This window comes from Bidens hawaiensis, unplaced genomic scaffold (assembly GCF_021521415.1).
Source record: "Bidens hawaiensis isolate Kalapana, Puna unplaced genomic scaffold, B.hawaiensis_p1.1 tig00013365_1, whole genome shotgun sequence".
Taxonomy (NCBI): Eukaryota; Viridiplantae; Streptophyta; class Magnoliopsida; order Asterales; family Asteraceae; genus Bidens; species Bidens hawaiensis.
Window position 1 is genome coordinate 320,970 of NW_027492133.1, and position 27,141 is coordinate 348,110.

Sequence of the window (27,141 nt, forward strand, 5' to 3'; positions counted from 1 at the left end):
ACGGACCCCGGTTGGTGGACCACCGGGTCGGATCCGGTCTCAACAACATTGAAAACTATTGTTGTGGGACAAACTTGTATGATTATGTTGAAAAGACTTCATCTAAAATTGCAGGTAAAATCTTAACAAAACTTATGTTATTTAAAACAAAATAATTTTAACTCTAGTAACTATAAAACACAAACTTTTATCCTTCATTTCTGTACTATCATGTTCTAATCCTTCATCACTGTCATATTTCATGTAATATATAATTTCATTTATGAGAAATTGTTATACCTTAATAAATTGTTTAACATTATGAATGTTTTTAAATAATTACAATTGTTTCATATGCTATGACACTTCATATTTAATTTCACCCGTAACTTGTATCGAATATAAACATTTTTTTTTCTTTGATATTACATTTTTCTGGACGTATATAACAGTATTATTAAAAATAAAGTTGGTTACAAAAGTTAAAAATGACCGAAAAATTGGATTAACAAAAAAAATATATATCCCCAAATTGAAACCAATCAATCAAAGCTTTCGATCAATGGCGTAATAATCCATCAGGTACATCTTCAATTTCACTTTTCGCTCTATTATTATTATTATTATTATTATTATCGCTTACGTCATCAAAACCGTTACAATCAATTTGTTAATTCACATATTCTGTTGTTGATCGCACTAGTGTAATTTCTCGATTAGGTTATGATCAATTGTTAATATTCATATATTGTGTGTGAATTGCAGTGAGAAATTAGTGTATCGTTATTGGATTGGATTGGATAGGATCATATGAAGTGGTTAGCTTCTTGTGACTCAGATGTGTTATTATTCTCATCCATTGCTTCTATTCATTACCAGGTTTGCCTTTCTTTTTTATGCTCATTTTCTCTCTTTTACTCTATTTGTTTCTGGCTCGCTAGTGGACATCTTTGACCTTTTTTATTTTTTTTATATTAGACTTTGACTTTGCCTACAACTTTTAAGACTGCGCCACGTGGGACATGCCAGCTAAGGCGACTAAGCCTTAGCCGGCACTTCTTTGGGCACCAAAAATCATAAAAAGTCAGTTCACACCAGTCAGGAGATGACACGTGTCCCGAGTAGACTAACTTTAACCTACAAATTCAAGTTTTTACCCATCTAAAAGAAGAAACGGAAATCTCGAAGCCGGCGTCGAGTTTTTAGCCTACTTGCAAACGGCTTAAAACTTGAAGTTGTAGGCTAAAGTTAGCATGCTTGGGACACGTGTCATCTCCTGACTGGTCTGAACTAACTTTTTATGATTTTCAGTGCCAAAGAAGTGTCGGCTAAGGCTTACCCGCCTTAGCTGGCATGCCCCACGTGGCGCAGGCTAGAGACTTGTAGGCTAAAAGTCACATTCTATCTTTTGAGGGAAAAAAATGGTCAAAGATGTCTGTTTTTGTAAGGTTATGAATTTAGGGTCACAGATTTTGTTATCTTATTGATTTACACAGTTGTCAGATGGTGTTTGGATGGTGATCTTGTAACCTAATTATCTGCTTATAATCAATCAGTTTAATAAAAGCTACAACAAAGTTGGTTTCTTAATATCATAGGTTGGGGTGATACGGTTCGGTTTTGGGCTAAAATTCGAAACTCCGGTTTTTGAATTTTTAAAAACCATTTGGTTTCGGTTTCTTCAGTTTCGTTTTTTCGGCTTTTGATTTGGGTTTGGTTCGGTTCCAACTGAGCTCGAAAATATTGGGCCGGAAAACAAAAATTGGCCTAAAATAGTGAATTTGAGCCTAAATCATTTGGTTAATTAATAACTAATTCATTATTTACATTTTAGGCTAATATATTTATGAGTTACATGTCTTAAATCATTATAAATTACTTGAGTTAAAAATGAAATTCTATAAATTCGGTTTATTTCAGTTCAGTTTTTACAAAATCTTAAAACCAAACCGTCAGTTTTTTGTTTTGGTTCGGTTTTTTCGGTTTTATGCAGACCCCTATTACAGGGAAGTAAATTTGATTATATATCTTTATTTTACCCTTTCTTATACTGTTATAAGTGATTATAATAACTTCAAGTAAGAGAAAGCATCCAAATTATATACTTGATTGATCATTCGGTATCACAAGATCACTTTCAAAACACACAACACACCCACATTGACAAAGATAAAGTGGTCATACTTGTGAAAGGTTTTTTGGCACATACAACCAATCCGTCTCACCCAAGCAATCATAGGACGATGAGAGAGAAGAAAATGAAAACGACATATTGCTTTATAACATGCTATGCATATGCTCTATGTTTAATTAATAATTTGGTTTTCTTCATTGAACAAGGTTATAACTTAAGTCAAGTATTCTTAACTATAATTGGCTTTGTATGTTCTAATTGTACTAGTTAGCAGTTGGTTATCGGTTTTTAGACATGATAATGTTTAGAGATATTGTTTGTGCAGGTAAATTGGAAGAGACATATTGTAGTGTGTGATTGTATATAATGGCTGAAGGCACTGAGTATGTCGAACTTAAATTCAGAATATATGATGGAACGGATATAAGCCATAGCAGCTATGCGTCTTCAACTACTGTATCTGCTCTTAAGCAAAAGCTTGTTTCTGAGTGGCCTCAAGGTTTGAGATCATCTTTTCTTGTTCGTACATTCACTTATCTTATTTCTTTATTCTATTTGGCTGTAAGTTCATGAGCTAATTAGGCGCAATATTAAGTTAGGCACAAAATTGAAGCAAACTTACAGCAACCAATCTCATTTTAACTGTTTTTGCGCTGGTTGATGTCGTATCAGATGTCCCATATGCAAAAAAAATGCTTATGTGAAAGAAAATTTTATAAAAAAAGAAATATTATTTAGATGTCTAAAAAAGTAATCCTTGCCTTTAAACTTATATATAAGTTTGATTATTAAAAAGGTATTATCTAGAAACTCAATTATGGATTTTGTAATAGGTAAATCTGTAGTACCGAAAACAGTGAACGACATAAAGCTCATACATTTGGGAAAAGTTTTGGAGAATAATAAGACATTATCTGAATCTGGGGTACGTGATGGCGGATTTGCAGGTGGAGTAATCACAATGCATGTTGTGATTCAACCCATTCTCGCTAAAAAAAAGTCAGGTGCGTTTATTAATGCATTTTCATGTGTATACGCTTACACGGACACATATAAATGTACCTAATACGATTTCGAAGACTATAATAAAATATTTTTAAAAAATAAGCAATAAGCAATGAAGGAGGTGTTAGTTACTTTTAACTCGTCTAACTCAGTGATTCAGTCAATCAACCGCATTTGACTTGTTTGAAATTAAATCGACCCATTTGTAAACGGGTCAAAATTACCACTTATAATCCATCTTTTATGCAATGCAGCCAAAAAACAAGATGAGAAGGGAAAATTGAATTCATGTGGATGCACAATCTTATAGATCTATGTGACAATATGATCATCAGTATCACTTTGATGTCACAGGTATTTGAAATAGTCTCCTGTTATAAACGGTTTTTCTTTAATCTTTTTGAGTGGGTGATCTATGTTTCGTGCGAAATTGGACCAATTTTAGGCCAAACTCACTAAACCTAAAGCTTGTAGAGCAAAAGTTTGTTTGAGGTGTTTATGTATCCTTTGTGTTTTGATGAATTTGAATAATTTGAGAAACTAAATTAGATAGGTATTTATGAATAAATGAGTTGTTTTGTGTTATGTTTTATTTTTAACACTTGTTTTGAGTAGAGTTTATTTGATATATTATCCCATGTCTCATATATGACAAATTTGTTAACATTTGTCATGTTTGTGGTGGCTCGGTTTGGGCCCGGTTACTTGAAGACGTGTTTATTAGGGTTCAATGAAGATTAAAGATATGATTGATTTATTTGGACCGGTCCTATGTATATTATGGCCAGTTTATGTATTCTTGTTCTCTAAGTTTGTAACTCTAGTTTTATCTCTATTTAAACTGTTATTGTACTCGTAATTCCTCGTCACGAGTAGTGAGAGCACAAAGCAATAGTAATTCCTAGTTGCAAACTGGACGTGTGTGTTAGCAACCCGATCATAACATCGTCCTAGGAATATTAAATGTATCAATTCCCATGATTCTAGTACTGCCGGCTTAGAAGGAATATAGTCGTAACTTTTTATCACTAATTTAGTCGAACACCTGGCATGCATTCATAAACCATCGTCACGAACAACAAACAACGGCAAACAGAGGCTGACAAGGGAACGGATGTTTAGAAGCAACCGATTGATAATAAAGATACAACTATAAGAGGCGATAGAAGATGCAAGAACCCAATTAAAATATCTCTATCTTATCTAAAGATACAACCGTACAATAATAGATGACGCAAGAACCCAATTAAAATATAATAAAGTCTTCTTACAGTAGAAGAATATGAGACAACCATAGCTTAACATTTATTAGTTATATAATTCACACATAAAAGCTTGTTAAAACATAATATGACTAGTGTGAGACCTTATATAAAGTTCGTTTACCGGTTAAACTAACGTGGTGTGTTAAGAGTTAAAATTAATAATAAATTAATACTCGTAATATTTTTTGATTGAGCACGCAAACCTACAAAAATCCATGAGATAGGCACACACAAATCTTTTAGAGAGTGTTTATTTTGTCATAAACCCGTATGAATTCCATTCCTAATCGGTTTGATTCCAAGAATTTTGTTAAAGCTAGAATATGAAATCAAGGAATGCATAACATGAATATGAAAACCTAACAAAATGCACATATATGAGTAACTGAACCGAGCAAACCTTTGCTCGTGTTTAACTCGTTTAGAAACCGGACCAAGCCAAAATCAAAAGATGTGCTGTGTTAGTTTGTAAATATTAAACTCGGTATTTGAATTTATTATTTTACATGTTCATGCCAGGTGTGCAAACGAGCCAAGCTGCTCGAGCTCAGATTGATAAAAAAAGGTTGAAAACCCAAACTTTTCGAGATTGAACCATGCCTAAACCTCATATAAAACTCATTTAGCCATCGAGCTTGAGCTCAAGCCTTGTATGGGAAGCTCATCTAGGCTCGTCGACCGTTAACGGAAATTTTAGGCCAAACCACCAATGAGCCTCATACAAAACTTGTAGCACTCGTTAATTTTCGGTCCAAAGATTTGAAGCTTGTAAAGTATGTATAATTCTCGGGATTTAACCGACACTTCTCGGAAACCTTCTCGTCATCCCGATACGTTAAACCATTTAATTTTCTTTTCAAGTTGTCATGTCCTTCAACTTGGAGGGGCTAGAATGAAACTTTTTATGTTATAACACAAAACACAAAACCCTAACTCCCTCCCCATTCTAGCAGCCGATTGGACCAAAGAAGCCCCCCCCCCCCTGCGATTTTCTCCAAGGTTTGAGCATAAAACATCAATTGAAGGTTAGTTCTACGATTCCCCAAGTCTTTTACACCTTAATTGATCTTTATATCACGCGTATTGATCGTTAAATTGCATGTTGTAGGCTTACGGGGTGGCTGTCAATTCTAACCTTTCCGGGACTGTTTTGATTGAGGTTTTTGCACCAAAATCCTCCTAGGTATGTCTAGTATATCATACTTAAAAATCATGTCCATTGGTGTTCGTTAGATTGGTCAACTAGTTGTAGTTTGAAAGATTGTGTTCGGTTGACTAGAATTGTTGATTGTTGAGTTTAACGCGAGGTTTGAAGTGATTAACGACCAATTCAGCTCGGGTGAACTTGGTTTGATGTACGGGCTGTTGAAAAATCATTTTTATAAGTTATGGGGCTGAATTGGTTGTCGGTTACTCAAAACGGGTCGGTACAACACGCTATTGCGTTTATTGAATAGTTTGTGCGTTATACTTGCGAGTTACCGACCCATTTGACTCGTGTAGCGTCGTGTGGACTTGTTGGCTGTGAAATTATCATATTGGGTCCACACAGGGCTGAGTTGGATGTTAATTGCCTAAACGACTCTTAAACGCGCGTGTTAGTATCACCTAGTGCTTCCGGGGGTAATTTGGGAATTCTTTATTCCCGAGAGTATCTAAGGGTCGTTTTGGTGAATGTGAGGCCTCGGGGGCTATTGTGATTGAGTTTGATGAGGTCGAGGCTTTAGGTAACTCGAACCATGTTAGAACGTCTCGTAGGATAAACGAGTCATCTTGATGTCATTAGTAATGATTGCATGTAAACCGACAGGAGTTTGAGTCGTGGGGCTACGTAGGGATTCTCTAGCTCGTGGTGAATACGTGTCTTGTGTCAGGTGAGTTCATGATGCCCCTTTTCACTCTTTTAAGATTTTGGGCTAGCATGCACACCTAAGCGATTTTTACTTGATGAATTGTTTAAATTATTTTAGATGGGCTTACTTGTATAGAGTAGGCCTTGAGATGATATTATCGTATGTATATATGTATGTATTATTGTATGGCCAATATTTGGCGATGTTTAGTAGTCGTTATCGACTATGGATGTTTACATATGCCTACTTCGTGTTTGCATACGTTGGATGAGATGTTACGTGTTTGAGTTGTACGTGTGCTCGACCCTGATGTTTTTACTTGGATGATGTTACGTGTTTGGGTTGTACGTGTGCTCGCCCCTGATGTTATTACTTGGATGATATATATGTAGGGATATAATTATAAGGATGTTTATATATAATTATAAGGATGTTTATACATATATATAAGGAAGATTTCTTATTGTTGATGATGGCCTAACTGTTATATCCCGTTTATTTGGCCTAACTGTTATATCCCGTTTATTTTAAAACTCTTGGGATGACTATTTTGATTATTATTATTGATGTTATTTATTAAAACTTGAACTCACTCAGCTCAAGCTGACTTTGTGTGCATGTTAGTGTGAGTTTCAGGTTAGGAGAAGGATGCGTTACCGCTTGGACGTGCACGAAGTTACTTGGACGGTGAAGGGCATACGTAGACGGAAGTTTTAAATATTGAACATTTATTTTTAAAGTTTTATTAAATACATTTAAATTGGTTTTGGGCATAATTCCCGGGTTTCGGGAACTTGTTTTATTAATTATGGTTTTCCGCTGAATTATACTCTGAATTGGTTATTTTAATGGATTGAACTATTTTCAAGTTTAAGTATTTTTATAAGTATTATGGATGAATACTAACTGTAGGATTCCCAGGATTCGGGGTCTTACAAAACTCATTTAGTTATTGAACATTAGCTCGAGCCTTGTATGAGAAGCTCGTTTAGGCTCATTGGGTCTTAACGAGTCTTCTGTACTTTTAGTTTTTCCTCTATTAGTCTTTTACATATGTGTTGTTTGTTTTTCTGAAAAAGGTCTGTGCAGGCTCTTTTTTCTGCTGACTGTTTGTTTTCTTGAAGACATTTCATTAAAAAATGTCAGCGCAAGCTATTCTTGGTCCAGACTTGGCTCATCAACTTCTGAGATCTTCTGAGGTTTGTAGAGGGTTGAAACACCACACTCTACCAACACCCGTTGTCCACCACCACCACCACACACCGTTCGCCACCACCACCCACCTCGTCCGCCACCTACCATCTGCTACCACCATCGTCCAACACCCACCAGCCTTCTACCACCACCATCGTCCGCCACCACCACCCACTACTACCACCATTACCATCCAGCACCACCACCACCACTCACTATCACAGTTCTTACACAACCACCGGCTTATTTTAGCAATCTACATACGTTAAAAAACAGTCTTCTTCTTGCAGATTGCAGAGGTTTGGTCCACATCTTCTTCTACATATGTCTGCAAATATAGTCCGCAGAGTGCAGACATTTTACCTCTTAAAAACTAACAACACCTTAATAAATAATAAGCTAAGCCAAACCCGATCCCGAACTATTAAAACAAGCCAAACTCAAGCATAGTTACGCTCGAATCTTAAAAGACACTTTTGTAAAAGGACATTAAATAAACAAATCCCAAACTGCCCTTCATTCATTTCATCTCTACATTGAACAATGTCCAACGACGACGTTTCGTCACCTCAAACCAATCCTCGCGACGTCGGAAAACTGCTTCACGGGTAAATAATTCATTCATTCCGATTATTATTATTATTATTATTATTATTATTATATTGATTAATTTGTTGAATTAATAATAATAATAATAATACTAGGTGTAATCATTACCGGAGACGATGCAAAATCCGTGCACCGTGTTGTAATAAGATATTTACATGCCGCCATTGTCACAACGAATATACGGTCACTCATTATTATCATTTCATTTCATTTTAATTGATTGAGTCTAATTATTATTTGATAATAATAATTTGTTATGATTTGGTGTATGTAGAACGCATTGGCAAACCCTAAGGACCGTCACGAAATCGTTCGTCACGATATTAAGCAAGTACTGTATTTATTTACTTTTCTAAATTCTGATTTAAATCGGTTCGGTTAATTCAAACTCGGTTAATTGTTTGGTTAAGTCGGTTACTTTAGTTAGTTCAGTTATATGCTCACCTGCGGCTACGTGTACTAGCAAGCCTAGCCGCTCGTGAGCTACTCAAGATCGGATCGATAGAAAGCTCAAGACTAACCTAGCTTTTTTCAAGCCCGAGCCTCAAATAAAGCTCGTTTAGTTTTTGAGATCAAGGTCGAGCCTTGTATGGGAAGCTTGTTTAAGCTCGAAATAATGAAAAAAGTATATAAATTAATTGATAAATAATAAGCGAGTTGAGCCGAGCTTCAACAAACGCCTCATGAGCCAAGCTTTAGACAAAGAGCTCAAGCTTATCCCCGCTGACTAGCGATTAATTTGATTGAATTTTTATATGTATTTTTTCAAAATTATTTATATTATATATATGCAAAAGATTTCAAAATTTTTTATATATAATTATTTAAACTTATTAATCAGATTGGATTAGTAAGTACAATTTTTCAAATTTTGATATCTTTTGACCAATTTCGACCAAATTTCGAACGATTTCGGTCTATTTGGACTGGCTTTGATCAACTACCGTTTATTGGGTCCAATTAGCTGAAACCGAATCGGTCACTCACTGATTACCAATTAATGGCCGACTAATTGGCAACTAATACTGATTATTATTTGTTTGTTTTCAATATACACAAGGTATTTATTGTACTCATGCTTTGGTGGTTTTCAGGTTATTTGTGCAATTTGCAATACTGAACAGCAGGTTTGTCTCTAGATCTTATATGTAAAATGAATATATGCAAATGTTTTAATTTTATAATTTATATAGCCATTTTTAATGTTGATATGATAGGTTGCTCAAATATGTACCAACTGTGGAGTGAAAATGGGAGAATATTTTTGTGGAATTTGCAAGTTCTATGATGATGATGTAAGAATAAAATCATATATAAAGATCTTTAAGCAATATGCTAATTTTTGTTGTGTTGTTGTAACTTGGCAACTTGTAACTCAGATTTCAAAGGAACAGTTTCATTGCAATGACTGTGGAATTTGTAGGTTAGTAAAAGAAAAGTGACATTGTTTGTTAATTTTTGTATATGATTATTATTCTTTTGAGATAGGCTAATGACATAATATTAATAACTACAGAGTTGGTGGTGTAACGAATTTCTTCCATTGCCAAAAGTGCGGTACGTGCTCATTTTCTCATTCGGTTTCCGGCTCTTTCAGTTTCTTTTATATTTCCTTTACCAATGTTTTTAAAGGGGTGGGATCAGATACAAACAGCTTTTAACGGGAGAAATTTAAGAAGCATTAGAGTAACTATGCTCACACAGTTACACTAGAGTAATAATTACTCTGGTTTTAGCATAATTACTTTAACGCTTCTTATACTTCTCACTTAAAAAAGTTGTTTGTATTTTATCCTAACAATATATATGACATTAAGTCGTATGGCATTTTTAGTATATATTAAATTATGATCCAAATTTTTAATATATATAAATTATGAATGCTGTAGTTTATAAATTTTGTATTATATGTGTAAGTTGCATATATTATTTTTAGTTTTTATATATATCAATACGTGTAAAAACACAAAATATAAATAATTTTTTCAAAATAACAAGTGGGCTTGACAAGCCACCAGCTGGCTCGAGCTATTGACAAGGTTTGCTGGATTGGCTCTGCTTGCTAAGATAAATGAGCCGGATTGGCTCTGCTTGGTTTGTAAACGAGCTGACCGAGCCCACCCTGATTTGGATCGGCTCGTTTACAGCTCTAGCAACACCTAACACACGCGAACCTTGAGTCATTGACTATATTATGTGCGCAAACACAGGGTCATGCTTTGATGTAAAGTTGCGTGGTAAGCACACGTGTATCGGAAACTCTATGAAAAACCACTGCCCTATATGTTATGAGGTATGTTAACAGTTCATAATGGGTTAAGTTGACCCAAAACACTGTTAATCCAATAAATATTGGTTTTTTTATAATTATTGTGTCAAAATGTTTCATAATCATGTCAAAATTACACTTAGTGATTAAACATAACCGAGTCGACCCATTAACGAAATGGATCAATATAACTGTATATTCATTTTATAATTATATTATCTGCTTTTGATGATAACAAACATCCTTCTTTGGTAGTTTCTTTTTGACTCGATCAAGGCCGCAACAATTATGGTTTGTAGGCATGCTATTCATCTGGATTGCTACAAGGAGTTAATCAACCAGGATCAGTTAGTTCACTATCCTTTTACCAAGTTTCTAATGTTATACAATAATTGGTTCTGGTAGTTTATTAATAAATAATAACGGTATCTTCATCTTGCAGATACCGTTGTCCCATATGCTCAAAGTCGGTTTCTGCAATGTCAAGCACATGGCAAAGATTGGACCAAGAGGTGTCTACAATTTCTTTTGTAACTATTTATCTTTGTATTATTGTATATTACCGAGCGTATTATTTATATAATTTGACAGATTGAAGCTACTGTCATGCCTGAAGAATACCGATACGAGGTAATTCTTTGTCTGTATTCTGATTATTTACTTGACATCCAACTAAAGTTATGTAGAAATTAAACCAGAATTATTCTCGGCTTGCAGATTTCTATCTTGTGCAACGACTGTCACAATACTAGCAAAGCGTTCTTTCACATTTTTGGTCACAAGTGCAGTCACTGTAAATCTTACAATACCCGAAGGATTGGAACTATAGACGAACCAGAGAGACGAACTTAAACATGCGTTAATAGTTGAGACTTTTGTTTCACAAAATCCTTAGATATATGGCTTGACCCTTTCCTTATAAGTGTTGTAATCAGCATAGTAATGGACTAACGGGTTCTCGAATATAATGTTTGGATGTGTTTTTGTTTTCGATATTAATTTTTTAACCCGGCCCGTTCTAACTTGACCCGTTTTTATTCCAGTAATGGATTTTCGCAGATTTGCCACTGGTCTCAACTCATGTTTATTTAGGCCGATAATATCACATACCGACAGTTTAATCAATGGCACTTCTAGCTTTCACTTTCATTGTGAATGGCAATCTCACTAGTATAATCAACAATTCATCGTAGCTTCTAGTTTTCACTCACAATAATGATTATGAATGAAATGAAGAAACGCTTTTCTTTGCAAGTGAAATCGAACGGAAAGTGTAAACTGAGTGTAAATATATGATGATTTAATGATGGGAAAATTCTCAAAATAGCCTATTTTGGAAAGAGATTTCAATTTTGTTTCACAAACTAAATAATTCCAAAAATGTCCTCTTCTAACTCATCTTTGACCATGCATTAGGAAATCTAACACATCTTTAACGATGTGTTATTATAACGCGTCGTCAAATACGTGTTATAACGCGTCGTCAAAGACGTGTTAGATTTCCTAACGCATGGTCAAATATGAGCTAGGTATCCAAGCGCATGGTCAACGATGTGTTAGCATCAAACATATAGTCAAAGACATGTTAGCCTTTTGTTTGTTTTTTTTTAATATTATATTATTATAACTAATTTTATTTATATTTGAATTTTCTTTTATAACTTTTAATATAAAAATTTTATGTTATTTCGAATATACCTAGAAGACATGCGTATTTTTATCTATATGTTGACAAAAAATTTATTTAAAACCGTGCGGGGTCAAATTTTATTGAACATTTCGATATTGATTTGGCAAGGCTTGATTTGGAGTAAGTTTATGTCGGTTCGTAAATAAAAATTAGCATGTCTCGTCGTTATATTCGAAATAATATAAAAATTTTTATATTAGAAGTTATAAAAGAAAAACCAAATATAAGTAAATTTGTTATAATAATATAATATTAAAAAAAACTAAAGGATAACATGTCTTTGACTATATGTTTGATACTAACAAGTCGTTGACCATTCGTTTGGAGGCCTAACTCACTTTGACCATGCGTTAGGAAATCTAACATGTCTTTGACGACGTGTTATACTAACACATCATTAAAGACGTGCTAGATTTCCTAATACATGGTCAAAAATGAGTTATAATGAGACATTTTTGGAATTATTAAGTTTGTGAGACAAAATTAAAATCTCTTTTCAAAATAGGGTCATTTTAAGAATTTTCCCTTTAAGGATTATGCCAGTGAAATTAGAAATGACAACAAAAGTGAAATTTGAATGATAAAAAAACAAGAGAATATCTTCAATTTTTTTTTTTGAATTTATAATTTATAATTTATATTTCTTATTTATTTTATTTGGTTTTCTGGTTAAACTATGACTCTCATATAAGTTGAGATATAGGATTTATTGTCTAGCAGCTTTTGAGATTATATTATTAGAACATCTTTGTTTAAGGTTTATTTGAACCATTCGGTTCTTACAAGTTTTTTTTTTGTTTAATCACCGAGTTTTTACAGCCATTTGATGACTTCCGTTCCCGCATCATTAAATTCTCATTGATCAAATTAGCGGTGTAATTTATTACAAGTAACTTAATCATAGTTTAAATTTTCAATCCAAATTTTCTATCATTAAAGTTACATGGGTTAAGTCATAAAAGTGTATATATACTTTTTTTTAGTTTATGAAAAAAGTTTATTATGTTGTATTAAAGTAGGTTGTATAATTACAATTTATTATTTAAATTTAATAGCAGCGATGTAAACAACCTAAGTTCAAGCTCATGTTCGATTTATAGATAGATTTTCAAGCTCGAGCTTGATTCATGCTCGACTACTAACATCATGCTTGATTCATTAAACCATCATTTGGATTGAAACTTAGTAATTAACCGGTTGGAGTGGATATATCTTAAAATAATGGATTAAAATTTGTTCATTAACATGAAAAATTACAAATACATCATATATGCTTGTTTTAGAGTGAACTGTGGCGTTTAGTCCTTGTGGTTTGTCGAAATATGTTATTTTAGTTGAATAGTTTCAAATATGCGATTTTCGTCTCTGTGATTTCATTTTACTTACAATTACACCCGATCCAACTAACCCCGTTAATTATGGTCGTTAAATCCATCATCGTGCCATTCATGTGAGGGGCAGTTTTGTCCCCTTTTATTCCCCATGTATACCCCAACCCCTCACTTGATGGGGCTTGCGAGTTAGGACTGAGGTTTATTTAGGGAGAGAAGGGACAAAATTGTCCCTCACGTGAATGAAACGCTGATGGATTTAACGACCAGACTTAACGGGGCTTGTAAGGCCCCGAACCTGGTGACCCTACTTTAGCGTCGGATTTACTCATAAACACAGTTCTTCAAATCAGAGTTTATTAAAACTTTTCGCGGAATATAAAACATCAATCATTTGTTACAAAACATTAAATCTTTTCTTTGATACCATAACACAAAACTTTATATTTAAAACATCTTTACTTCTTTCTTCAGATGCCAGCCGTTCAATCCATGCCGTGTGTCATCCTCATGCTAACTCTATAATCAGCTCACCTGCGTGCATACTAAAAGTCAGCTACGCTGAGTGAGTTCTAGTTAATCGAACGCCATACAATACATACATATACATACATATCTGTAGATACATATCCATACTTCACTAGTTACCCTTCTGTTCTACATACATACTTGCTACCATACATACATACATATCTACAATCACTAACCTCAGTCTACCGAGAGTACGTTCATAGTTCACCGTCTATACCTGTACTCAAGGTCGTGAACACGTACAATGTTCGCAGTCCTTACCTATGTTCACCATTTATGGTACGTACAAGGATCGCGGTCCTTCCCTATACCATAGTACATCCACAACACGTACAAGGTTCACAGTCCTTCCCTATGTTGCAACCTAATTCATAGCACGTACGAGGTTCGCAGTCCTCCCCTATGCTACAAAATCAGCACGTATAAGGTTCACAGTCCTTTCCTATGCTGAAATACATCCACAACACGTACAAGGTTCGCAGTCCTTCCCTATGTTGCAACCTAATTCATAGCACGTACGAGGTTCGCAGTCCTCCCCTATGCTACAAATACAGCACGTATAAGGTTCACAGTCCTTTCCTATGCTGACGCCTATCTACATTACGTATAAGGTTCGCAGTCCTTATCTACGTTTACATATATCATCTACTTCACGTATAAGGCTCGCAGTCCTTAACTACGCCATCACCAGCCGAGTCTATGTCCGACAGAAGCTAGAGGGATTTGCCATCCTAACTTACTATGTCGAACGTATAACTCACATGCCATTCGTGTACCTATATACACATACTTACATTATAACATAAGAACACTCTAGGCATTCCTTACCTCATTCATTTAACAACCATACCCCTTGTCGTTACGTGCAATATCCGAAGATCGTTCACGCCCCGACAAGTATTCATTTGAAATATTCATACATCTTCGATATATAATATTTGTACCTTTATTTTTAACCTGACAGTACGCGCAATATCCGAAGATCGTTCGCGTACCGACAAACAATCATTCATATCTATCACACATATCACATATGGCATACACTTATCACTTAGGATAAATGTATTAACAACACATCGAGTATGCACACAGCTCCGAAAACATAACAAGGAATGGGGCTAGAAACTCACCTGAACACGGTTACGTTCACCGTTAATCGTAATCCCTTTCTTCAGCTGTGCACGGCTGACTTGAACGAGTCGAACTTACGAACACGAGCTGGTCTTGTTGCTTTGGTTCGTCACGACGATCTAGCACCAACTAACGTTTACTCTCTCTCGGATCCTGCTCGTTTATGGTGTGTGTGTTTTGAATGTGTAGAGATTAGAATGGAAAGAGATGAGGTTTAGGGTTTTATGGTGGTTTAGGGGATATTTATATCCCTTAGAGCCCATGGACCTAAGGCCTATTCTCATTTAACCCATCTCAATTAATCTAACACTAGTCCGACTCATACCAACTCCTACTCTATTATTTATTTCCCGAACCCGAGTCAACTTTCCCTCTATTATTAAGTAATATAATTAATATCATTTTGAAAATTTCGGGATGTTACAGGGCTAGAGGAGTTGAGTTTAATTACATATGAAATGAAACCACATGGACAAAAATCACAAATTTAAAACTCTTGGATTAAAACTACATATTTGGACAAACCGCATAACTAAAACTTACTCCTAGTTTTAAGATATATTGTTTCTAATTCTTCTCTTTTTTTTTTCTTACAATTAAAATGTCATGATATAAGAAAAATATTTAATATATGGTGTGAACTCAAATTATTTGATGTGTGAACTCAAATTATTTAATGTGTTGGGACATTCTGGGTCAAAGTGATAGTGCAAATTCTAGTCAAAGTCGGCTGGACCATATCAGGAATAAAATAAAATATTTCTTCCCATGTTTTTTATAAACAAACAAATAAATAAGAAGTTGTTTTGTTTGTTTTTACTTTTTACATGTGTTTAGTGTTAAGACTGTTTGTTGTGGAGTGTTTGGCGTGTCATCAACGGTCATGTCAATCGCCATTCCTAACGTCCACCCCCTTTGTCCTTTGCAGCGTTAACCCTATACCGCCCATCCCTCTGGTGGTGTTTAACGGCCCTTATCGTCTTTAAACCTGTAAAAATGGTGCCACATGACTGTTTAATGTTGTGGGGTAACACCCTACCATATTCAGCCTTATTGTTTACCATTGCATTGTTTATCGTTTACTTTTCACTCGATATTAACTTTGAAAGTAACAAAAGTTATAGTTTCAAAATAATATAGTATAAATTTGTTGAAATAAATAAAAGTTTTCATCCGTCTTCGAGTGCTAGTTTTGAACAGATTAAAAACCTGAAACGCAACACTAAGATAATCAGATACTGGGTTATTATATCTAACCTGGTTAAAAACTTGGAAGTATTCAGGCTATCATGTTTATCTACGAATCCATTTAAGACTATGTGCTGTCATTGAAGCCATCCCCTTGATTCATTCAGTAATATTGTGTGCAGAGCCGGGCTGTGGGCCAGCGAAACCAAACAAGAGCTTTATGCCCATACTTAATTAAGGCCTCCAAATTTGGAAAAAAAAAAAACTAAATATAGATATACTATAATGAGCAAATTAAAAACAAAATTATGTATTGGTCTACTGGTAATTATGTGTGTTGTTTAGCTCTAAGTCACGAGTTCAAAACGGTTATTAGCGTTTATTTTTCTTTCACAATTGTAAGACCACAAAAATCTTATTTCGATTAGGCCTTTAAAATTGCTAGTGATAACTTTTTTACACAAATAAATATACAATTTAGTCCACTAATTTAAAATTCATCAACATCTAAAATTTTCGTCGCCAGAGCTACCACCGTCGCCATTGTAGTGTTTCTTTTTTGTTTTTGTTTTTTGTTAAAAAGTATTTTGAGATATGAGTATTTTTATTATTTCCATTTTATTTCTACAATTTTTTTCGATACCAAAAAATAAAAATTAATAATTGATTTCATTCCTATATGTTAACCAAACAAGACAAAGGAATTGTAATGATCCATTTCATTCCATTGTCCATTCCATTCATTCTCCTATTCAATTCCCCATTCATTCCATTACCTACAACCTACAACCAATGTTTGGTTGGAGGTAATGGAATGGAAGAAGGAATTAAATGGACAAGGGAATGAAATGGATCATTCCATTTCTTTATCTTGTTTGGTTAACCTATGGGAATGAAATGAATTATTACTTTATGTTGTTTGGTATCCTAAAAATTGTATGAATGAAATAGAAATAATAAAAACACTCATATCTCAAAATAATTTTTTTTATTAAAAAAAGAAGAAAAAACTGCAATGGCGACGGCGCTGGTGTTAACTCCGGCGACGGCGCTGATGTTAACTCCGGCGACGAAAATAATGGTGGCAGTGGCGACAGTGGTGGTGGGGGTGGCGGTGGTCAAAGCGGTGATAGCATTGGTAGTGAAGGTAATGGTAGGGTGGCGGTGATGGTTAGCGGCGACGGTGACAATGTTTTTCGGTGGTTACAGCGACGATGGTGGTGGCGGAGGTGGCGGTGGTTGCGTTGGTGGTGAGGTGCTGGTGGCGGTCAGGTGTCGGTGGTGGCGATGGTAGTGGTGGTTGTTGTTGTTAGGTGGTGGTGGTGATGTTGTTGAGAAAATAGGGTGAACGAGGAATGGAATGAAAAAAAGAAGGGGGTGGGGAATGAATGGTTAATGGTTTTGATGGCATGTGTAATGGATGATTCCATTCCCTTGAGCAACCAAACACCACTTTTTTCATTCCTACGCAATGAATCATTCCATTCCCTCTATCATTCATGCATACAAAACGCTAATATTATTTCTTTGTTGATCGTTCAAAAAAAAAAACTATAACGTCGATTTTAAAAAAATTATGAAAGCTTAACAAACCTGTCAAGTTTAACAAAGTCTTATATATCGGCTTTCTACACTCTCATAACTATCATGAACTATTAAAAATGAATTATTTGTATCCATATCATTGTTGTAATTAGTCGTCAATCACACATAACCATGGTTAAAAGCTATAGTATTAACCATAATGACGCATTTTTTTAGAGCCATTTTTTAGTTAAGAAATACGAGAAAACTATAAAACATATGTATATAATACGTTAATAATTTAATGAGATAGTGGCTACCGGTTATATAATCATATTCTTATAACACTCAAAGCAAAATACATACTTGTGTTATTTGATTCTTGTAGTTCTCACTTAGCATTTAAAAAGTAAAATTAGTAAATAGTCATATTTACTAAACCGAGTAACTATAATTAGAGAAAATTACTGTTTGAATTCCTGTAGTTTTAAGACGGAGTCACAATGAGTCATCGAAATTTTTTTTGAACTGGTTGAGTCCCCATGGTTTCAGAAACAAACCATTTGAGTCCTTGCCCTTACTTAACTTTCAGGGTAAAACCTTCATTTTACTGAAACCAGAGGGACTCAAATTGTTCGTTTCTGAAACCACAGGGACTCAAATTGTTCGTTTCTGAAACCAAGGGGACTCAACCAGTTCAAAATTCTTTTCAAGAACTCATTGTGTCTCCGCCCTAAAAGCGCAGGGACGCAAAAAGTAATTTTCCCTATATATTATTTATTTTTATACTTAATCGGATATATGATTAACGCACACAGGTGATGTATGTATTATAGGGGTTAGGTTCAAATAAGAAGTTTGATTTTCCTAAGAAGGCTAGGAAGGAGAGTATTTTAGTCTAACACTTTAATATCAAAACCCACTTACTTTAATATCAAAACCCACTTAAATTAATTTCAAAAATCCACTTACATAAAACCCAATTACATCTTCACTCATCTCTTACAACCACCACCACTCCACCGTCCACCGCCAACACCTCGGCGGAAAAGTCCGAAAAAACACAATGAAAAACACAATGAAAAAAACACAATGGAAAAATACACTATGAAAAAAAAAACACAATAATAAAAACACAATAAAAAACACAATTATATGACTCAATGTAAATAACACAATGGAAAAAACACAATGAAAAATACTATTGTATAACACAATTTTGTAAAACACAATTCGGTGAAACAAAATTTGTAAAAAACCCACTAATTTTTTTTTAATTTTATATTACAATATGGTACTCATATAAAAGATCAAAAAACACTCGTTATTATGGTGAATTTGTTTTTCAATAATAACATCGTAAAAAAAAAGTTATGGACGTTTTAAAATGATGTGGGAACTTGGCATGTGCCTTGCATGTGAAGAGAGAAAGTCAACAAATGTGTTATTCCTTTTATGCCCTTTACCTTGTGTTCACGCTTGATTTTCCCTGTAAACTAATCTCAACCCTCCATATTTAAAATCAATGGATCCTTCCTACAAAAACTATATTTCCTGTTATAACCTAACCCATTTAATATTTAATAATAAAGTGTGGGACCTGCTAACTTTTAGTCTAAATAAAATAGTCGAGAAAAGAGTCCAAAAAGAAACTTCTGGTAGCCTTTTCAATTTTTAATTTCATTTTCCATGATTTTTTTAATTTTTTATTTAAACCTACCAATTTCTCTGGGCTGTCATTTTCTTAAAAGAAAAAAGACCTTTATATACTATGTAGATTTTCTGGTTTAATGAAATCTGCTTTTCGAAAAAATATACCATGTACATTAATATTTTTTATTCTAAAAATATCTAGCTACCATCCGTATTATTATTATTAAAATTTTTATAACCTATAACCAAGTATTGTAAAAAAGTGTATATAAAAACATTTTTTTTATTCGGTATAACATATGTTTTAGCAGTTAAAAAGCTGCGCCTAGAAAATGCAGAGGTCTCCGATACGAATCCAGTCAACGGCACCCTTATTTTCTACTTGCGTCCTATTAATTCTCTTATTTTCTTATCTTCCTTTTAAAGATTGTTTTACACCCAGACTTTCACACTATCTATAAATAATAGTTTCGAGTCATATTTTAAGCTCAAATTCGAAAGCCCCCATTAGTGAAATAATTTGAGTCACATTGAGCCGAGCTCGAGCTATACTTTTCAACTCAGTATAGATTCGGGCCGAGCTGATGACTTTGTTGTGATTTAAGGGCCACTTTTTTCTTTTTTTTTTTCTCGTCTTCGTCCCAAAAATTTATAACAATTTTTTAAAACAACCCTGATATTAAGAAATAGTGAAATACTATTCAAGTCACAGCTTCGCCAAACATTGTAATTATTCAAGTAAGATTTCAAGATTATAATAGAAAATTATCACAACCTACACTAAATAATAATAAATTATAAACCTTTACTAATTTCATGTCATGAATTAGGGCTGTAAACGAACCGAACGAACACAAACAAGACCTTATTCATGTTCGTTCGTTAAGAAAATAATGTGTTCACGAACGGTTCACGAACACTTACCAAACGAGATTTTATGTTCATGTTCGTTCATTAAGAAAATTAATGTGTTCACGAACAGTTCACCAACACAAATGAACACAAATAAAATCGACAGAGCCTATAGATTGAGACCAATGTATTCATCAATGTGAATAATGAAAGCCTATAAATGAATTGACTGAACATGAACAAGGGGCATGCTCATGTTCGTTCATTTAACTTTAAAAGAACACGGACACTTAATCGAACAAATATTTATGTTCATGTTTGTTTATTTAAAAATGGACATTTGTGTTCGTTTGTTTAAAATCTAAACGAACATAACTGAACAAAGATAAACGAACATGTATGAACAAATGTAAATGAACACAAATATAAACGAACTTAAATGAAAACACTTAAAATGAACACAAATTAACAAATATAAAACTTTTAAGCGAATGATCTATTCAATATAATATTTAATTATTTTCTATTTGTACATAAACGAACATAAATAGACAGACATAAACGAACGTTCATGAACATAAATGAACGAACGGAACATGTGTTCATGTTTGTTCGTTTAATTAAACGAAAACAATTTTTTTGTTCATGTTCGTCCGTTTATTAAATAAACGAATATAAACGAACTTTTCGCCGAACAGTTCACAAATAATTCACCGAATGTTCGGTTCGTTTACAGGCCTACCATGAATAAGTTTTAAAATTTGAAAAGCAGAGTAAAAAAATAAAATAAGACCAAACACATGAACTCTTGTGTTCAAGATACCTCCACGTCACTCCTATCCACAACTTTCTAATATTATTCAGTCAAACTTACACGCTGACTTTCTACTAGTAGCCAGTACTTTTATAGTAAAAGAATAATTAAACAGCCATAACAATTATAAAAATGAAAACAGTAGTTTTACTACAGGAATAAAATCAGTAGTTTTACTCCAGACAGTCAGGCTAATTAGATCATTGAACTTTGAACTGAATAATATCATCATTGAAGAAACATTAACCGGACCCCGGGCAGATTACGAGTAACCTGGGGGTTAGATAGATGTTTCCCACGAGGGGTTAGACCCAGCAAAGATGGTTCTTCTGATAACCTGCAAAACAGACACCGTGAGCTTGTCACTGAGAAGGGGGGGTTCCTCCTTGTGACCACCCTCCGGCGTGAGAATCAGACTAGATTGCTCTTTAAATATAAATGTATATTAAGAGATTGCTAGAGCAGATATCAGGTATAATATGATGATAATGTGATAAGATATGATGGGATCAGATGATCATACCATTTGGGGTATTTATAGCCGAAGGTAGGTTTCCAAGGAGGTGTGGCCGGCTGAATAGTATTCCTGTTCCACCAACTGTGGCCTACGCACGTGCCCTGCTGGTAGTTGGTGGGTAGGCAGCGGCTGACAGTGACCAGGCCTGCTGTGTACTATTTCTTTTCCACCAACTGCCGACTATGCACGTGGTATGACAGGAGTTGGTGAGTAGGCAGCGGCTAATAGTGACATACAGTACAGGAGCATGCTGCTCGCCATACTGTTGTCAATAAGCTGTCGTATCTTTAGTCAGATCTTTTGTCCATACCTCGTCAGGTACAGTACAGAAGATCTTCCCGTATCGTACGGACTGGCTTAGTTGGGCGGGAGTATTCCCCCTCCCGCCTTTGTGCGGGATTGTTCCCGGCTTTGCTCATTCCTTCAGGTGACACTGAGTGATTGAGAGCTAAGTGCCTTGTGCGTGTAGCCTTGCTGCGCGGGTGGCCTTCCCTGATGGCTTGTATCCGCAGCTGCGGGAACAGGCAGAGTCCTTCACCATTGGGAGGCATTTCCTGCGGGAACAGCTTGCGTACTGCGCATAAGGACGTCACGTCTCTGAGCATGGTGGGTCCTGCGGATCCAGTTGGTTTCTGCGCAGACGTCCCTCTTCAAGGTGAGTCTTGCGGGTCCAACTGGGCTCTGCTGGGACCTACCTCTTCAATCATGAATGATGGTGGAGTGATAAGTGAGATATTTGATGTTTTAAGTGACAGAGATTTGATTCCGGCCCTTATCATTTAGTTTGACGGAATCATGTAACGATAAAAGACTAGACGAGTAGGTACACTAGTTGGATAATTGAACCGAACTCGTTTTACCTCATCACACTGCCGTGTATTCAGGCGAGCGTGCACGATCATTGGCCTTAATGAGCATTTTCCCCATGTCAGAAAACGAGTATATCCCGATATAATAAAAGTGAACCGTGTTCATTTAAAAGATTGATCGTTAAAAATATAATAATAATAAAGTAGTTTTACACTTGTACTGGCAGTTCTGAGTCTACATAATATCATCATCATCATCATCATCATCATCATCATTATCTTCATTTTCATTTCTTGAACCCCAAGCATATTCCTTCCATCCCCAATTTTATTTAAACCTAATTTCACCAATTTTACTTCAATTTCAACCCATAAACCCTAATTTCATCCACACCCACTTCTTTAATTTCATCAATTTCCCCAATTTAACTAAATTAATCCAAACCCAGTTCGTAATTTCACCAATTTCACCAATTTCACCAAATTCATCCATACCCACTTTTTAATTTTCACCGATTTCCCCAATTTCACCTCAATTTCAACCCAAAAACCCTAATTTCATCCACACCCACTTCTCAATTTTCACCAATTTCACCAATTTCACATCAATTTCACCAAACCCACTTCAATTTCTATCCAAAAATCCCCAAATTAACTTTCAATTTAACCCAAAGCCATGCCTAATTCACCACCGGAAACCACCACAAACCACCGCCTGTGCGACTTCTGCAACCAATCAACCGCACTCTTATACTGCAGAGCTGACACAGCCAAGCTCTGTTTATCCTGTGACCGCCAAGTCCACTCCACAAACCCATTATTCACCAAACACACTCGATCTTTACTCTGCGACAGCTGCGATAACTCGCCCGCCTCGATCTTTTGCTCCACCCACGCCGTTGTTCACTGCTCGAATTGCGACTGGGAAACCCATAATAATAATATTAATATTAATGATAATGATTTTGATAATAATAATATTAAGTCGGGTTCGCCGGTGCATGATCGGAGGCCGTTGGAAGGGTTTAATGGGTGCCCGTCGGTGACGGACTTGTTGGCGGTTTTCGGGTTTGAGGATTTGAGTAAGAAGGGGCTTAATTTCAGTGAGGAGGATGGGTCGGGTTCGGGTGGCAGGTTTGAGGATTGTTTTGTGTGGGAGACTCCTGGGTTTGTGAGTCTTGATGATTTGATTGTGAGTAGTGGGTTTGATCATAATTATCAGGCTATGGGCGTTCCGCCTTTGCCTAAGGTATAACTTGTTGTTTAGGTTGTTGGTTAATGCTTACTAGGACTGGTGAACGGGTCGGGTCGGGTTAGGGTGGGACGGACTTGTTGTTTAGGTTGTTGTTTAATGTTTACTACTTACTAGGACTGGTGAACGGGTCGGGTCGGGTTAGGGTGGGAACGGGTTGATTTAAAAAGGGTTGTTTTGGTTTGGGTTGGGATGCGTTTTGGGTTAAAACGGGTTGGTTTAAAAAATGATTTTTGAAATTACTGTACATTTTAGCTTTACTTATGGTTTTCGGCATTGGTTACACGCACTCAAGCGTCGGATAAACAACCACTATATCAACCCAAAATTTTTAAAAGATCAACTGTTATCAACCCGATTTTTAGTACAGTGGGTCAAAATTGCGAGGCATATCATTTATGTTAACTGGATTGCTGTACTCGTAAAATATAAATAAAATAAAATAAATAAAAATAGATTTTTTGTGACCGAGATTTCACTGGGTAAGTTGGCTTGTTTAGACATGTTTATGTCTTTTCTTGTATTATTAAAGGTTAAATTTTCGTGGTTCTTTTCGCGTATGTTAACTTTGGTTAGGCTGTTTCTGTTGAATTCAGAACCGAAATGCTGCTTTTGGAGCGTATAAAGACGAACTTCTTAACCAGCTTCGAGAATTAGCAAATTCTGACCTGAGTGGTCAAGAAATGATTAAACCACGAAGCGAGTTTCCTTTTCTTTCTGAACAACTTCAAGTTATGAGTTCGGGCTTTGAACATAAGTTTGATGAGAATGTAGTTTCTTCACTAGAGGTATAATATTATTGTTGGGTCTCCGATTGTTCTTTGTTCATAATATTTATAAAATAAAAAAAAAGATGAAAAAAATGGATAACCGAACCTGCATATGCACATGTTTAGCCCATCTGTCATGTGAGTATGTGACTCATGTCCATTTGCGTCGTGGTGACTAGGGTGTAAACTAACCAACCTGAGCCGGCTAGTTTATCTTAACGAGCTGGGATATCGAGCTCAAGCCAGCTCATGTATTCTTTAAATTTTTTTTATTTCTACATATTAAGTTTTGCATATAAAATGGAAGAAAATTATATTTCTGAAACCGAAAGCTTGATTTTATTGAATACTTATCAACTTCTCAAGCAAGCCACGAGCTTTTTGAACAGCCCTGATGGTGACTGTGCTTTTGTATATACAGACGAATATGTTCCAATGGTGCCCTGATGGTTCAGATGCTGTGGATCGCGAGTTTTATTCCGATCAATTAGTAGGACATAATGCCGATGTAATCTGCATAGTCCCTGATGAAAAAACCACCAATATTAATAATACAAGCAACATTAATGCTAATAATGAAGACCAGTCGCATATACAAGTCTTTCATGGTCTCGGTTTACGAGATATTAACAGCCAGGAGAGAGAGACCGCACTCACAAGATATAAAGAGAAGAAGAAATCCCGAAGGTAGTTTGTCTTCTTTTATGTCGTAACTCTAAACGGGCCAGTCAAAAAAGGAAACATGTCAAACGGGTCGGAAATGGTTCAAATTGTATTCAATCATTAACGGGCTGGTCTAACCTATGGGGTTTTAAACTTTTAATAAAAAAGGTAAGCATGCCAAACGGGTCGGAAATTGTCCACAAATTGTGTTCGGGTTCTTGATCGTTTGATTTGAAATCGAAGTATCACTTAGTAGGCTGTAAACTAGCTGAGCTATATTGGGCTTGGGATCGGGCTTGAAGTTAAACGAACCAGCTTGGGTCGGCTCGCTTATTTTACCGAGCTGAAATGTTGAGCTCAAGATCGGCTCGTGAATAACTCGAGCCGGCTTTTTTATATGAAATTTTTAAAATTAAGTTTTTACATTTATTAAACATATTGAAATATATAAACAATAAATAATATTTTAACATAGACGGTGCAGAATTTGTAAACTACAGAATTTGTAATTTATAAACGAGTCGATTTCGAGCAAGCCTTTTTCAAGCCAAACACGAGTTGTGAGCTTTTTGAACCACCCTAATGTTCACATTTGTTTAGGCAGTTTCTAGGGCTGCAAACGAACCGAACAAACACGGACAAGGTCTTGTTCATGTTCGTTTGCTAAGGAAATAATGTGTTCACGAACGGTTCACGGACAGGATTTTATGTTCATGTTCGTTCAATAAGGAAATGAACGTGTTCACGGACGGTTCACAAACACAAACGAACACATATAAAATTGGCCGAGTCTAGAGATTCTGATCGATGTATTCATCAATGTGAATAAATGAGAAAGGAAATCGGAACAATGCAAAACAATGTGAGACTGAGAACATGATTTCCTATTTTATTTTAGGGGTAATAAATTAAAAAAAATATAAAATGTTTAGATAAAATAACTAAATGTACAGAAAAACTTTCATGAACAACGTATACAAACGAACATGAACGAATGTTCATGAACACATTTCTGGACGATCACGAACACAATTGAACGAACGGAGGCTCTGTTCATCTTCATTTGTTTAAATAATCGAACTAAATTTCTTGTTCGTGTTCATTATTTATTAAACGAACGAACATAAACGAACTTCCCGCCGAACGGTTCATGAACAATGTGCTGAACGTGTGGTTCGTTTACAGCCCTAGCGGTTTCAGAACTCTGTTGCAAATTATATGTAGGTGTGTAAAAACGAGCTCGCCTTGAGGTACTTTTTTGTTTGTTATTGGTGTGATGACAGGTACGATAAGCATATTAGATACGAGTCACGAAAGGTACGGGCTGAAAGCAGGACAAGAATCAGGGGACGTTTTGCCAAAATGGATCGGTGAATCACGTGTGAGGTTATATGCTCGTCAGATAATATATAGGGTATGGTGTTATTCCGCCTCGTAGTGTAGTAATGTAATCGTTGTGTATGTTTTCGAGTGCGCGTGTAAAGCAAATAAAGATGGTTTTGTAGGACTTTTAGCACATTGTTTTTTTAATATGTATATATCATAAAGTAGGTTGAGCTGTAACACTTTATTTATATATATTTTTTATTTGTTAAATGTTAGGTAACTAACATCTTCCTAATGGTGGTATATGTCAATGTTTAGCAAAGGATTAGTGATTAATGCAGGTAAACTTTTCGTTATACTTATACCGCAACAGGCAGCCTTAGGATTACCAAAACAATTACTTTTATTAGCGGTTGCATGGTCGGGCTGGGTTGGTTTTTGGCTTAAACTGAAGTCTTTATTTTTCGGCTTTTCAGTTTTACGCATGGTTTGGTTTTTTGGTTTCACATGTGGGCCAGTAGTGTTTAGGCCTAAAAAATTGACTTGAAATAATGAATTTGGGTCGAGTTTTTTAACTTTTGGCATGAAATGTGTTAAACTACTTATTAGCGGATTGGGCTTAAAACTTTTGACCCAATTATGCGTAAAAGTTAAGTACGCACAAAACATTACAAAACATGTAGAAATAATTATACGACAAAAAATTACGCTACTTATAAAATTATCACGAACCTATGTTAACAATTCCGCAACTTGTATTTAATCATTTGTACTATACGTAG

At 35.2% G+C, this 27,141-nt stretch overlaps 3 protein-coding genes across 3 annotated transcripts; all 3 read left to right on the plus strand.

The window, feature by feature from the left end:
* The first annotated feature begins 2,427 nt into the window (after positions 1–2,427).
* On the plus strand, positions 2,428–3,685 carry LOC143543934 (membrane-anchored ubiquitin-fold protein 3-like). The gene is made up of 3 exons (XM_077036140.1): positions 2,428–2,612; positions 2,947–3,117; positions 3,373–3,685. The coding sequence occupies exons 1-3, from the start codon at positions 2,480–2,482 to the stop codon at positions 3,426–3,428; spliced, it is 360 nt and encodes a 119-aa protein (XP_076892255.1). The 5' UTR covers positions 2,428–2,479; the 3' UTR covers positions 3,429–3,685.
* A 4,278-nt stretch (positions 3,686–7,963) lies between these two features.
* LOC143543935 (E3 ubiquitin-protein ligase MIEL1-like) lies at positions 7,964–11,197 on the plus strand. The gene is made up of 12 exons (XM_077036141.1): positions 7,964–8,038; positions 8,135–8,222; positions 8,314–8,370; positions 9,134–9,166; positions 9,257–9,334; positions 9,419–9,462; positions 9,556–9,596; positions 10,250–10,332; positions 10,564–10,655; positions 10,751–10,820; positions 10,900–10,938; positions 11,026–11,197. The coding sequence occupies exons 1-12, from the start codon at positions 7,974–7,976 to the stop codon at positions 11,158–11,160; spliced, it is 825 nt and encodes a 274-aa protein (XP_076892256.1). The 5' UTR covers positions 7,964–7,973; the 3' UTR covers positions 11,161–11,197.
* Positions 11,198–22,869: 11,672 nt separating this feature from the next.
* Positions 22,870–26,506, plus strand: LOC143543936 (zinc finger protein CONSTANS-LIKE 13-like). The gene is made up of 4 exons (XM_077036142.1): positions 22,870–23,597; positions 24,197–24,388; positions 24,792–25,057; positions 26,317–26,506. Exons 1-4 carry the CDS (start codon positions 23,025–23,027, stop codon positions 26,405–26,407), a joined length of 1,122 nt encoding a protein of 373 aa, XP_076892257.1. The 5' UTR covers positions 22,870–23,024; the 3' UTR covers positions 26,408–26,506.
* The last annotated feature ends 635 nt before the right edge of the window (positions 26,507–27,141 follow it).